Source organism: Kogia breviceps, chromosome 6 (genome assembly GCF_026419965.1).
Source record: "Kogia breviceps isolate mKogBre1 chromosome 6, mKogBre1 haplotype 1, whole genome shotgun sequence".
Lineage (NCBI taxonomy): Eukaryota > Metazoa > Chordata > Mammalia > Artiodactyla > Physeteridae > Kogia > Kogia breviceps.
Genome location: NC_081315.1, coordinates 133580435 through 133596282, shown reverse-complemented (window position 1 = coordinate 133596282; position 15848 = coordinate 133580435). Strand labels below are relative to the sequence as shown.

At 36.3% G+C, this 15848-nt stretch overlaps 1 protein-coding gene across 8 annotated transcripts in view; it reads right to left on the bottom strand.

Annotated features, from left to right (window-relative positions):
• LARP1B (La ribonucleoprotein 1B) overlaps positions 1–15848 on the bottom strand; it is a 116955-nt gene that overhangs the window by 25578 nt on the left and 75529 nt on the right. For 5 of the 8 annotated variants that reach the window (XM_067036645.1, XM_067036644.1, XM_067036643.1 and 2 more), the window contains exon 12: positions 14582–14705. The exons of 2 other annotated variants lie outside the window; for them this stretch is intronic. In XM_067036645.1, the coding sequence (XP_066892746.1) occupies positions 14582–14705 (124 nt within the window). Of the gene's footprint in view, positions 1–14581; positions 14706–15848 lie in introns of those variants that run through there. One more of the 8 variants, XR_010841151.1, reaches the window with a different exon arrangement.

Below are 15848 nucleotides of genomic sequence, written 5' to 3'. Positions count from 1 at the left end.
ACAATTATTCAGGTCTATTCATATAGCTTTGGCTTATTCATTTTCACTGCAGAATATCATGCTGTTATACACATATCAAAATTAATTCATTCTCCTGAAGACATCTGTGTTACTTTCAAAGCTTTGGTATAATCAATAATGCTGCAATGAACATTGCTGAACATGTATCTTTACACAGGTGTGAGCATTCCTCTAGGGTTTATATCTGAAATGGAAATGCTGAGTCAAATGGCATGTGCATCTTCCGACTTACTAAATACTGATTGTCAACCTGCTTTCCACAGTAGTTTCACCAATTTATACTTCCAGCAGCAGCATGTAAATGTCCCAACAATTTAACATCCTGTCAAGGCTGGGTTTTGTGTAAACTTTTAAATATTTTTCCACCTCATGGGATTTAAAAGGTATTTGCATTTCTTTGGTTATTAGAGAAGTTGAGCATATTTTCATATAGTCATCATTCAGTTTTCCCTTTCGTGAGCTTGCCATTTATATCCTTTTGACTATTCTTCTATTGGGTTGTTTTACTTAGTTTGTGAAAATCTTAAGATAAAATACTAAGTAAGCAAGCAGATGAATCAAGTAGTATTGTCAAAAATGCAGGCTCTATTTCTATGTGGTTTTTCTTCAGACTTACCAACTTCTTTTGATTCATAGAATAACCTTTTGTTCACTTGACGATATTATTGAGTACCTACTACTATATGCCAAGTACTATTCTAGAGGCAAGTTTGTGAACTTACCACTCTAAGACCTAGTCTCTCTGTCTTGACATTTTCCCTCCTAATCCATTTTCTTTACTGTTGCCAGAATGATTATTCTGAGGAGCAAATTAGGTCATTTCACATTTCTACTTAAAAATTTTCAGCATTTCCCTGTTGCCTATAGGAGAAGTATAGGCTCTTTATCATGGCATATAATACTTTCCTGATTTTGCCTCATCTGTTGTCATTCTCCACTTCAATCTTGGTGCCCCAAATAGCAATCTACTTGTTGCTCCTCTTTTCTGGCTTCATATCTTTTCATACGCTTTTTCCTCTATCTAAAAGTCCCTTTCCTTCATCTTTTTATACCCAGTTAGACTCATATCCTTCCTTTAATACCCAGCATGTTACCTTCCCTGGGAATGCATAGCATTCCTTAAACATCTTCTGCCAACAGAATTAATCAATTCTTTTTTTGTACCACCTCTGCATTTTATCCATTTATTTTTAGATTCATTAAATTAAAATTTATTTTCTTACATATCATTCCATTAAATGCTAACAGTAAATCTCAGTGCTTCCCTGAAAGCAAGGGCCAAAATCTAACGTATGTATACCAGGCTGTACAATTGTGACTAGAAAAAAGTATATCCCCACCCAATGACTGATAAACTTAACTGAATTGTGTTAATGCTGCTTTTCTGTATAGCAAAAAGATATACAATCTCGTGAGTTAAAAGTAGGAGCATACAATGAAAAATATGGTAAATCCAGTGCCCTTGTAAAAGAAATATTCAAAGATCTAGGAGCAGTAACAACCCAGAAAGTAAGCTTCCTAGCATCTAGATTATGGTCTCTAAATTCCATTTCCCACTGATCCAGTCTCCTTAAAAAACAAACAAACAGTCTGAAGCACAAAGTATTATACGAGCCTAGGAAATCTTGAGCCAGAAAGCAATGAAGTTAACAATGAAAATATTAGCATAGTTCATGAAAACATAGCAGCAAACTTTAGGGGACATCAACAGTGAAAACAGTGACTGAACTGGAATAAGCACTTCAAATAAATAAACCCCATGAGAGTTCATAATGACACTTTAAAACTTAATCATATCTCTGGGTTGCTATGGAACCAACTCATTATTCTGAAAATGATAAATTGAATACAAAGAAATAAACAAGAATTTATCCTTCCTTTCTTGTAAAAATTGAATTCCAGAGTAAACAAATAGTTGATTTAAAAAAAAGTCTTCCTTATAGAATTCTAGGTTAAGAAATACAGAAGAAATAACAGAATTGGAAGGTGAATATTTTGCAACTCTAATGAAATAGAGGACCAGGGGGATATTCATCAGTAGTTGCTAAAAGCATTTGGTAAAACGTTGAGGAGAGATTTCACGAGCCATGAAAGAAATAACTGATATACTGACTTCATTAAAATGAAAACCTTACACTTTGCGAACAACACTGTCAAGAGAACGAAAAGACAAGCCACAGAATGGCAGAAAGTATTTGCAAAAGACACATCTGATAAAGGACTATTATCCGAGATATACAAAGAACTTTTAAAACTCATCAATTAAAAAAACAAAACAAAACCTGATTAGAAAATGGGCCAAAGGCCTAACAGACACTTCACCAAAGAAGAAATACAAATGGCAAATAACACATGAAGATACTCCACATCAGATATCATCAGGGAATTGCAAAGTAAGACAACAATGAGATTCTACTACTAATCTATCAGACTGGCCAAAATCCAGAACACTGAAAACACTAATAAATGCTGGTGAGAAGGTGGAGTAACAGGAACTCTCATTCATTGGTGGCAGGAATGCAAAATGGTACGGCCACCTTGGAAGACAGTTTGGAAGTTTCTTACAAAACTAAACATACTCTTACCATATAATCTAGCAGTTGCCCTCCTTGATACTTGCCCAAAGGAGCTGAAAACTTATATCCACACAAAACCTGCTCATGGATGTTTAAAGCAGCTTTATTCATAATTGCCAAAACTTGGAAGCTACCGGGATATCCTTCAGTAAGTGAACGGATAAATAAACTGTCACATACCCAGATGATGGAACATTATTCAGTGGTAAAAAGAAACGAGCTATCAAGCCATGAAAAGACATGAAGGAACCTTAAAAAGCCTATTACTAAGTGAAGGGATCCAATCTGAAAAGGCTACACACTGGGTGATTCCAACTATTCAATGTTCTGGAAAAGGAAAACTACGGAGATGATAAAAAGACCAGTTGTTTCTAGGGGTTGAGGGGAGGGAAAGATGAACAGGTGGAACACAGAGGATTTTTAGGGCTGTGAAAATACTATGTTTGATACTATAATGATGGCTACATCTCATTATACATTTATCCAAACCTGTAGAATGTACACCAGGAGTAAACACTAATGGAACTATGGACTTTTGGTGACTACAATGTGTTAGTGTAGGCTCATCAATTGTAACAAATGTACCACTCTGATGTGGGATGTTGCTATAAAGAGGCTCCTTAGTTGTGGCATATGAACACTTAGTTGTGGCATGTGAACTCTTAGTTGTGGCATGAATGTGGGATCTAGTTACCAGATCAGGGATGGAAACTGGGATCCCTGCATTGGGAGCACAGAGTCTTAACCACTGCGCCACCAGGGAAGTCCCTAAAGTTGTTTTTTATCAAATATAAGCCTGGGATGATACATGAATATCATCTAGATATTATAACTTCTTTTTATCAAAATCATGGGTCATCTCTTGTACATAAATGTTCAAAATAGCATTTTTCATAATAGCCAAAACCAAAACCAAAAAAATCCAAATATACATCAACTTCCAAATGGATAAACAAAATGAAGTATGTCCATGCTATAGAACACTACCTCACAAAAAAGGAGTGAAGTACAAATATAAGCAACAGGGCTTCCCTCGTGGCGCAGTGGTTGGGAGTCCACCTGCTGATGCAGGGGATGCGGGTTCGTGCCCCGGTGCGGGAGGATCCCACATGCCGCCGAGCGGCTGGGCCCGTTAGCCATGGCCGCTGGGCCTGCGCGTCCAGAGCCTGTGCTCCGCAATGGGAGAGGCCACAACAGTAAGAGGCCCGCATACCACAAAATAACAAACAAACAAATATAAGCAACAACATAGATTAATCTCAAAAATATTATATTAATTGAAAGAAGCCAGACACATTGACTACATATCATATGATCCCATTTACATGAAATTTCTAGGAAGTGCAAAAACATACAGACAGAAAGCTGGTCACTGGTTACCTCAGACTGAAACAGTGCTAAAATTGACTGCAAATGATCATGGGGGAACTTTTATTGTGATGGAATTTAAAAACTGAATTGTGGCAATGGTGTACAACTATACAAATCTACTGAAATTAATGAAATTATACACTTAAAGTGAGTTAATTTTATGTAAATTATACCTCAAAAAAGCTTTAAAACACAAAAGACCAGGCCATCTGGTCTTCAGGGAACCTCAATTGTGATTGACTACCATACAGTTTCTGCTGAAAGTTCATCAGAGAAGACTGATATTTCAGAGGATTAGGCTAAAGCACTAATTTTCAAAGTGTAGTCCCAACCAGTGGTATCAGGATAATCTGGGAACTTGTTAAAAATGCATATTCTCAGGTCTTACCTCAACTTATTACATCAAGGAACTCTGGGTACAGAGTTCCTTGATTTAAAAAGCTTTCCAGGTGAATCTGATACTTGCCAAAGTTTAAGAACCACTGGACTGAGGGGGATGTGGCTACTTAAGATTTTCCAAATTTTATTCCACCAAATCATTGCACATCTACATACCTGGACCATACACAGTCCCCATTGTCTTTATAGACAGGAATTGCCTTTATAAAAACAGAACTTAATATTATGCTGTTGGTGTTCACCGAAGGCTGATAATAAAAAATGCTACACGAGGACTGACATCCTTTTTTTTTATGTAAATAAAATGTCACTGAAGCAGGACTTAGCAAATTTTTTTCTGTAAATGCCAGATAGTAATTTTTTTTCACTTTTCAGGTCATAAAGTCTCTGTTAAAACTACTCAACCCTGCCATTGTAGCACAGCTAACAGACTATATGTAAATGAAGGGTATGGCCAGATTAGACCATGGTAGGCCAGTTTTGGCCTATGGGTAATAAATTTGCCAACCACTGAAACTGGATTTACACTTTGCCTGCAAAAAGTCGTTATAACTATATTTCATGTATTCAATAAGGTAAAGAACACATCAAAGAGAGATAAAAACAATAAAAAAAAGAATCCAATCTAACTTCTAGAGAAGAAAAATACAACAGCTGAGATTTTTCAAAAATACATCAGATGGGTTTAAAAATAGATTAGACACTGCAGAATAAACGACTAATTAACCTGAAAGCATAGGAATAGAAATTGCCCAAAACAAAATACAGAGGGAAAAAAAGACTGAAAAAAAAGAAGAGGGCATTAGTGAGCTATGTGACTTCAAGTAGCTTAATATACATGTAACTGGAGTCTTAAAGGAAAGATTTAAAAGTACATTAAAAATTATTAATTTTTAAAATTTAAAATGTTAATTTAAAATATGGCTCACATTTTTTTCCAAATTTGATTAAAAATATGTAAACAGGTAGATAAAAAACTCAATAAGCCTGGAAGAAAATCACATCAAGACAATCACAATTAAACTTCTTCCAACAGGTGATAAGGAGAAATAGTAAAATCAGCCAGAATCAATAGCATTTATCCAACCTGAACGACAGAGCAAAAAACAATTGGAAAAAACTATTCAAGCCTCAGGAACCTGTGGAACAACAATACGTCCTTGAGAGGAGAGAAAATGCAGAACCAAAAAAATTTTTGAAAAGATAATAGTTTAAAACTTCCCTAGTTTGGCTAAAGGCATGAACCTACACATTCAAGAAACAGAGAGAACCCCATCAAGGATTAATCCAGAGAAATCCATGGTCAGACACATCACACTCTAATTGCTAAAAACTTAAGACAAATAAAAATTATTGAAAGTAGCTAGAGAAAAAGAACTCAATTCAAGTAAGGGAACAATCTGAATTACTACAAAATGTTTAAATCAGAAACTATGGAGGACAGAAAGAAGTGGCCTGACAGTTTTTAAATTTTAATTTATTTATTTAGTTCTAGGCGGGCCTCTCATTGTGGCCTCTCCCGTTGCAGAGCACAGGCTCCGGACGCGCAGGCTCAGCGGCCATGGCTCACGGGCCCAGCCGCCCCGCGGCATGTGGGATCCTCCCAGACCGGGACACGAACCCGTGTCCCCTGCATCGGCAGGCAGACTCTCAACCACTGCGCCACCAGGGAAGCCCTGGCCTGACCGTTTTAAGTGCTGAAAGAAAAGAACTGTCATTCCAGAATTCTATAACGAAGGAAACAACCTTTGGGAATGAAGGTGAAATAAACACACCATCATCAGATGAAGGAAAACTAAGGTAAATAAATCATAGTCAGCAGAATTTCTCTCAAAGAATTGCTAAAGAAAGTACTTCAAACAGAAGAAAAGGATATCAGAAAGAAACTCGGAACATCATAAATACAGGAAGAGCAAGAGAATGGTAAAAGTATAATATAGATAATAGACTATTATCCTTTTAAGTTCTTTAAAACATACTTGATAGTTAAAAGTAAAAAATGTAACACTGATAGGATTTTCAATTTATTTTCAAGACTATAACACAAAGAAACTTATATGGAAGTGAAATTTCTACATTCCTATTGAAGTAGTAAAATATTGATTCTAAATAAAATGAAAAGTTAAGTGTATCTAGAGCAACCTAATCCCTAGAGGAACTACTAAAAAAATAATTACACAAAAAAGGTATATATGGCCAAACTCACCCCAGATAAATTAAAATGTAATTAAAAAAAATTACATATACAGTTTTCCCTTGAACAACATGGGGTTAAATTTCGCAGGTCAGCTTATAAGCAGTTTTATTTTTCAATAAATATAGGACATGTATTTTCATTTTAAAGATCTTTAAATTAACTAAGTGTGGGAAAAGTTTGTGTTCAATTAGAGATCACAGTATGTAGAATCAAAAGAACTAGGGTTTGAGTCCTGATTCTATTCAAACTGTTTCAGCTTCTTATCCTTGGGTGAATCATTTAGCTTTGTTTTTGAGGGAGAGATAGCAGTACGTGTATTTTTGACTATGTGGGGGGGTCAGCACCCATAACCCCCTAGATGTTCAAGGGTCAACTGTAACCCAAACAGGGCAGAGAAAGGGAAACAAAGAAACAAAATCTAAATCCAAACATAGCAATAATTACATTAAATGTAAACAATCTAACACACCAATTAAAAGACAGATTGTCAGACTAAATTTTTAAAAAAGACCAGTCTATATGCTGTCTATAACAAGCTCACTTCAAATATGAAATAAGTAGCTTAAAAGTAGAGATGAAAAAAGACACACCACATACCATATAGAGAGTAATCAAGAAAAAGCTGGAATGGCTATATCAAAATCAGATAAATGAGATTTCAGAGCAAATAAAATGACCAGGAATAAAGAAGGCAGTATAAACTGATATAAATGTCAACTCCTAAGAAGACACAATAAACCTAAGGGCGTAGTACACCTAGTAAAAAGAGCTTCAAAGTAAATGAAGAAAAAACTGACAGAAATTAAAGGAAAAACAGACAAATATGCAATTACAGTTGGAGGCTTCAATACTTTTCTCTCACTAATAGAGCTAGTCGCCAAAAAAAAATCAGCAAGGGAATAGAACTTACAAACACCATCAACTAACTGACTCTAATAAGAATTTATAGATCACTCCACTCATAAACAGCAGAATAAATATTCTTGTCAATGCACATGGAACATTCACTAAGACAGACCATACTGTGTGTCATAAATTAGACCGTGACAAACTTAAAAGAACTGAATCATGCAAAGTATGTTCTCTGACCATAATGGAATGAAACTATATATCAATAAGACCAATAACAAAAATATAATAGGAAAATTTCCAATCACTTGAAAATTAAACAACATGTTCAAAATGTTCATGGATCAAAGAGGAAGTTTCAAGAGGAATTAGAGAATACTTTGAAAAGAATGAAAATTAAAACACAACACACCAAATATGTGAAATAAAGTTAAAATAGTGCTTAAAGGAAAGCATATAGGATTAAATGCTTATATTAGAAAAGTCTCAAATGACTAATGTAAACTTCCCTCTTAAAAAATAAGATATCAGGGGGACTTCCCTGGTGGTCCAGTGGGTACGACACTGTGCTCCCAGTGCAGGGGGTCCGGGTTCGATCCCTGATCAGGGAACTATATCCTGCATGCATGCCACAGCTAAAGAGTTCGCATGCCAAACTAAGAAGTGCGCATGCCCCAACTAAGAGTTTGCATGCCTCAACTAAGAAGCCCACATGCCACAGCGAAGATCCCGAGTGCCACAACTAGGACCCAGTGCAGACTAAATAAATAAATATTTTTAAAAAAATAACATATCAGGCAAATACCCAAATATTTAGAAATTAAACAAAATCACTTCCAAATAACTGATGGGTCAAAGAAAAATACAAAGAAATTAGAAAATATTTAGAATTGAATAAAAATGAAAAAACAATACATTGAAATTTGTGAGATGCACCTAAAATAGTGCTTAAAAGGAAATTTGTAGCAATAAATTCTTATAATAGAAAAGAAGAAAGTTCTCAAATAAATTATCTAAGCTTCTACCTTATGAAACCAGAAAAGGAGGAGCAAAATAAACCCAAACCAGGAGAAAAAAATAAAGGAAAAATAAAAATTAGAGCAGAAAATAATACTACTAGGAGAAATAATAAAGTAGATCAATGAAAACAAATCTTCTTTAGAAAATGTATCAGGGAACTTCCCTGGTGGCTCAGTAGTTAAGAATCTGCCTGCCAATGCAGGGGACATGGGTTTGAGCCGTGGTCTGGGACTATCCCACATGCCGCAGAGCAACTAAGCCCATGCACCACAACTACTGAGCCTGTGCTCTAGAGCCCACGAGCCACAACTGTGAAGCCCATATGCCTAGACCCCATGCACAGAAGCCACCATAATGAGAAGCCCATGCACCGCAACGAAGAGTAGCCCCTGCTCACCGCAGCTAGAGCAAGCCCACGTGCAGCAACGAAGACCCAACACAGCCAAAGATAAAAATAAATAAATACAATTTTAAAAAGAGAAAATTTATCAAATCGATCAACTGATATAGCTCCAGCCAGATTGATCAGGAAAAAAAAAGAAAGGGAGCACAAATTACAAATATCAGGAGTGAAAGAAGAGTTACTGAGATACCTTGTTTTATTGTGCTTTGCTTTATTGCGATTCGAAGACACTGCGTTTTTGGTTTTGTTTTTACAAAGAGAAAGGTGTTTTGTTGTTGTTGTTGTTGTTTTTTGGGCACGTGGCATGTGGGATCTTAGTTCCCTGACCAGGGATCAAAACTGTGCCCCCTGCAGTGGAAGCGTAGAATCCTAACCACTAGATCGCCAGGGAATTCCCTACAGATTAAAGGTTTATGGCAACTTTACATTCAGCAAATCTATTGGTGCCATTTTCCAACAGCATTTGCTCATTCATGTCTCTGTCACATTTTGGTAATGTGTTACATTTTGGTAATTATCACAATATTTCAAACTTCTCCATTATTATATTTGTTACAGTAATCTGTGACCAGTTATCTCTGATGCTACTATTGTAATTATTTGGGGGGTACCATGAACAAAACCCATATAAGACAGTAAACAATTGATAATGTGTATATTCTAACTGCTCCATCAACCAACTGTTCCTTCATCTCTTTCCCTCTCCCTGGGGCTCCCTATTCCCAGAGACACAAAAATATTGAAATTAGGCTAATTAATAATCCACAAAGGCTTCTAAGTGTTCAAGTGAAAGGAAGAGTCACGCGTCTCTCAGCTAGAAATGATTAAGCTTAGTGAGCAAGGCATGTTGAAAGCAGAGAAAAGCCAAAAGCTAGGCCTCTCATGCCAAACAGTTAGTCAAGTTGTGAATGCAAAGGAAAATTTCTTGAAGGAAATTAAAAGTGCTACTCCACTTTAATCGAATGATAAGAAAGTGAAACAGCCTTATAGCTAATATGAAGAAAGTCTGGATAGATCAAACCAGCCACAACATTCCTTAAGCCAAAAGCTAATCCAGAGCAAGGCCCTAACTCTCCTCAATTCTATGAAGGCTGAGAGAGGTGAGGAAGTTGCAGAAGAAAAGTCTGAAGCTAGCAGAGATTGGTTCATGTGGTTTAAAGAAAAAAGCCATATCTCATTAACATAAACATGCAAGGTGAAGCAGCAAGTACTGATGCAGAAGTTGCAGCAAGTTATCCAGGCAATCTAGCTAAGATAATGCAGGAACAGCAGATTTTCAAAGTAAATCAAACAGTCTTCTGTTGAAAGAAGATACCTATCTAGGACTTTCATAGCTAGAGAGAAATTAATGCCGGGCTTCAAAGCTTCAAAGGACAGGCTGACTCTGTTGTTAGGGGCTCATGCAGTTGGTGACTTTAAGTTGAAGTCAATGCTCATTTACCATTCTGGAAAATCCTTGGCCCCTTAAGAATGGTGCTAAATTTACTCTACCTGTGGTCTATAAATAGAATAACAAAGCCTGGATGACAGCAAATCTGTTTAGAATATGGTTTACAAGGGGTTTAAGCTCACTGTTGAGATCTATTGCTCAGAAAAAAGATTCCTTTCAAAATATTATTGCTCACTGACAATGAAACTGGTCACCCAAGAGCTCTGATGGAGATGTATGACAAGGTTAACATTTTCATGCCTACTAACACAAAATCCATTCTGCAGCCCCAGGAACAAGGAGTAATTTCCACTTTCAAGTCTTATTATTTAGGAAATACATTTTGTAAGGTTTATAGCAGCCACAGATGGTGATTCCTCTGATGGATCTGTGCAAAGTAACTGAAAGCCTTCTGGAAAGGATTTGTCATTCTAGATGCCATTAAGAACAACTGTGACTCATGGGAAGAGGTCAAAATATCAACATTAGTAGGAGTTTGAAAGAAGTTGATCCTAGCACTCATGGAAGACACTGAGGGGTTCAAGACTTCAGTGGAGAAAGTAACTGCAGATGTTGTGGGAAGAGCAAGAGAACTAGAATTAGAAGTAGAGCCTGAAGATGTGACTGAATTGCTGTAAACTCATGATAAAACTTAAATGGATGAGGAGTTCCTTCTTATGGATGAGCAAAGAAAGTGGTTTCTTAAGATGGGATCTACTTATTCCTGGTGAAGACACTGTGAAGACTTTTGAAATGACAACAAAGGATTTAAAATACTACATAAACTTAAGTTGATAAAGCAGTGGCAGGGTTTGAGAGGACTGACTCCAATTTTGAAAGAAGATCTACTGTGACTAAAACGCTATCAAACAGCATTGAATGCTACAGAGAAACTGTTTGTGAAAGGAAGAGTCAATCAATTTGGTGAACTTCATTGTTCCTTATTTTAAGAAATGGCCACAGCCACCCCAACCTTCAGCCTCCACAACCCCGATCAGTCAGCAGCCATCAACACTGAGGCAAGGCCCTCTACCAGCAAAAGGATTACAACTTGCTGAAGGCTCAGATGATGGTTAGCATTTTTTAGCAATAAAGTACTTTGAAAGTATGTACATTTTTCTTATAGCCATAATGCTATTGCACACTCAGTAGACTACAGTATAGTGTAAACATACTGTATACAGACTGGGAAACCAAAAAATTCATAGGACTTGCTTTATTGTGATATTTACTTTATTACGGTGGTCTGAAACCAAATCCACATCTGAGTTATGCCTGTATCTCTATAGACTTCATAAACATTAAAAGAATAAAAAGGAAATATTACCAAAACCACCCATGAAATGGACAATTTCTTTATAAACAAACTATAAAAGCTCACTCAAGAAAACCTAGATTACCTAAATAGTCCTGTATCTCTTTAAAAAATTAATTTGTTGTTAAAAACATTCCAACAATTCCAGGCCCAGATGACTTCATTGGCAAATTCTACCACTCCTATAAGGAATCAGTAATAACAATTGTATACAAACTATTCCAAAATATAGAAGAGGAAGGAATGCTTACCAATTCATTTATGAGGGCAGCATTCCCTGATACCAAAACCAGACAAAGATAATCCAAGAAAATAAAAATATAAACCGATATTCCTTATTCTTCTAAAAAAAAAAAAACAAAAAAAATCAAACTGAATCTAGTAATGTATAAAAAGGATACTATGTCACAGTCAAATGAGGTTATCCTGGGACTCTTAGACTAGCTCAACATTTGAAGACAAATCAATGTAATTTACAACATAAATAAACCAATTAAGACAAACCATATAATCATTTCAAAAGACCCAGAAAAAAAGACAAAACAAAAAATCAGCATCCATTCATGATTAAAATCTCTCAGCACACTAGAAATAAAAGGGAACTTCCTCAACTTAATAAAGGGCATCTATGGAAAACCTACAACTAATATCATACCTAATGGTGAAAGACTGAATGCTTTCCTCCTAAAATCAGAAACAATGCAAGGATGTCTTATCTTATAACTTCTATTCACTATCATGTTGGAGGTGTCAACTGAGGCAATAAGGGAAGAAAATAAATGAAAGCATAGATAAAAAAGAAATAGAACTACATCTATTCATAACCAACATGATTATCTGTGTAGAAATACATCAATATAGAATATATCAAAGAATCTATAGAAGAAGCTACTAGGCCTACTACTAGTAAGTTTATCGATGTCACAGAATACAAAGTTGTATTAGTCAGCATTCTCCAGAGTAAAAGAACCAATAGGATAGAAAAGGAGATTTAATATGAGGAATTGGCTTACAAGGTTATGGAGAAGAAGTCCCATGATCTGCCATCTATAAGCTGGAGACTTAGGAAAGCCAGTGATGTAATTCAGCCTGAGTCCAAAGGCCTGAGACCTAGGGGAGTCAATGATATAAATACCAGTCTGAGATGAGATGAGATGTCTCAGCTCAAACAATGAGATGGCAAAAAAGGAGCAAATTCCTCCTTCCTCCACTTTTTTGTTTTATTCAGGCCCTCGATGGATTGGATGATGTCCACCCACACTGGGGATGGCCAACTACTTTACCATGCTGACCAATTCAGATACTAATCTCATGCAGAAATAGCCTCACAGAGAAACCCAGAAGTACTGTTAAACCAGACATCTGGACATCCTTTGATCCAGTTAAGTTGACACATAAAATTAACATCACAAAGGATCATATAAAAATTCAATCCTATTTCTACATACTAGCAATAAACAATGGATCATAAAAATTTTAAAGCACCATTTACAGCAGCACCAAAATCATAATATACTTAGGGACATAGCCAACAAAATGTATACAAAATACACCAAAAACTATAAAACACTGAAGAACAAAAAAAATACTTAACTGGAGAAGTATGCAATATTCATGGATTGGAAGATTCTATTCCATTAAGATGCTAATTCTTTCTAAACTAATCTGAAGATTCAATGAAGTTCCAATCAAAATACCAGTTGGAGTTTTTATAGACACCAATAAGCTATTTTTACAATTTTATGAAAAGGCAAATAAACTAGAATAGACATTTAAAAAAAAAAGATGGAGGACATATACTGATTTTAAGATTATAGTTATCAAGTTGTGCTAGTGGCAAAGGGATAAACATAGAGACAAGATGAACAGAATATAGAGTCAAAAATCTATACACATACAGTTAATCGGTTTCTGTCAAAGATCAAAAGGCAGTTCAGGGCTTCCCTGGTGGCACAGTGGTTGAGAATCTGCCTGCCAATGCAGGGGACACGGGTTCGAGCCCTGGTCTGGGAAGATCTCACATGCCACGGAGCAACTGGGCCCGTGAGCCACAACTACTGAGCCTGAGTGTCTGGAGCCTGTGCTCCAAGAAGAGAGGCCGCAACAGTGAGAGGCATGTGCACCGCGATGAAGAGTGGCCCCCGCTTGCTGCAACTAGAGAAGTCCTCGCACAGAAATGAAGACCCAACACAGCCAAAAATAAATAAATAAATAAATAAATAAATAAATTATTTTTAAAAAGGCAGTTCAATGGAGAAAGAATAAATTTTCCAACAAATGGTGCTGGAATCACTGGATATCCATATCCATACTTATATCATATACTAAAAAGAAAAAAAAGAAAAATAACAATTAACTCAAAATTGAATAGAGACCTGAATTATGTAAAAGCTAAAAATATAAAGCCTCTAACAGAAAATCTTTGTGGCCAATAGCTCCTGTTACATATACGTAAATGCCACATAAGAAGTTAAAACGTACTTATATAAAATAAGACAACCAGGGGACTTTCCTGGTGGTCCAGTGGTTAAGAATCTGTCTTGCAATGCAGGGGACCCGGGTTTGATCCCTGGTTGGGCAGCTATGATCCTACATGCTGCGGAAAAACTAAGCCTATGAGCCTCAACTACTGAGACCACATACCACAACTAGAGAGCCCACATGCTGCAACTACAGAGCCCATGCACTCTGGATCCTGTGCACCACAACTAGAGAGCCAGAGCACTGGAACTAATGAGCGTGTGCACTCTGTAGCCCATGCGCCACAACAAGAGAGAAAGCCTGCGCCTAAGAAAGCCTGGAAGCCCTACAATCTGTATTTTTAAGTCTCTAAAATGTTTTGAAGTTCACCAAAGGATAAATAAAAGTTAAGTTTTAAAATTCTAGTCTTTTACCAGATATCTAAATGTTTTCTACAAATAAAAAAGCAGCAAACTTTAAAAAACAATTTAGACCTGCTTTAATATTATTCAGACACTTACACAAAAGGAGATTTACATACCTTGCCTGGCCTGTGAAGGTGCTACAGGAACTTCTTGGTTTGGCTCAAAAGGAAGTTCAGGTGTTAGGTTTTCAAACTGCTCTTTACTAATGAGATTTAGCTTCTTAAAGTTCTCAACTTCTTGCTGAAGTAGAATGGAGGAATCTAATTACTAAACTGGCTAATAGAGTAACAAACAGACAACAATTGATACTAATCTCAAAAAATGAGTTTTAAAAACAGGAATTGATTGCAACCGAATAGAAATGATGTTCTAATAAAGAATCTAGCATTATACTTAATAACAATTAATATTCAGAGTCTAAAAGAGGCATCTAAAATATTATGACTATTTTATAATTAAAATACATTATAAGAACATACATTCTTATCATTAACTATTTGTTGGGCATTTACACACAAGACCACTAGAGTATTATAGAGGTTACAAAGTAATCCAATTCATGTTCCCTACCCTTAAGGAATTTACAAGTTAGATGGAAAGAAATGCACACATAAAAATAATATTAGACAGTGTATGAAAAATGGATAGTATTTGGTATAAGAATTGAGATCATAAGGGAGGCATCACAGAAGAGATAGGACAAAGCAGCTCCTTAGAATGAGAATTTAGAGAAAGGGAAAAGCATCCTAAATTAGGTACTATGAGCAAAGATGAGAAGCTTGGAATAAGCGATCATTTATTAGAAGATAATTCAGTAAATGACAAAATTTGTTTAGAACCAGTGGTCTGGTATGGAAGCTGGAGAAAGCTAATAAACCTTTAACACTAGTCCAAGAAGTTTCTGCCTCTTTTTCTAATAGTGGGAAACATGTGATGAAACATAAACCTAGATGGCTCTGAAGGTTCATTTCCAAACCCCTTTTATAAGCTTAGTAGCAAGGATACTGCATAGGTCTAAGCTGTTAGCTCAAAGGAAAAATGGGCCCATCCCTGCCCCTAGAGCCCCTTTCTAATTTTTGTTACATAACCACATAGATGTTCCCTGCCCTGACCTACATATATGTAAAACATTACAGAGGTGGAGGCCATTCTCTACTGGAAGGTCATCTGGCCATAATGCATGAAGACTACCGAAGTCTGGCTGAAGCTGTGGGGGGGGGGGGGAAGAGTTTGAGGGACTACTTGCATTCTATTACTTCTGGTACGTTTTCCCCAATAAATCCTGTATCACATCTACACTACTCCTCAGTGCTAGTTGGTCCATGACCCTTTACAGAGTAACATCTATAAACACTGTAAGGAGGTAAAAGACATGACAAAAGT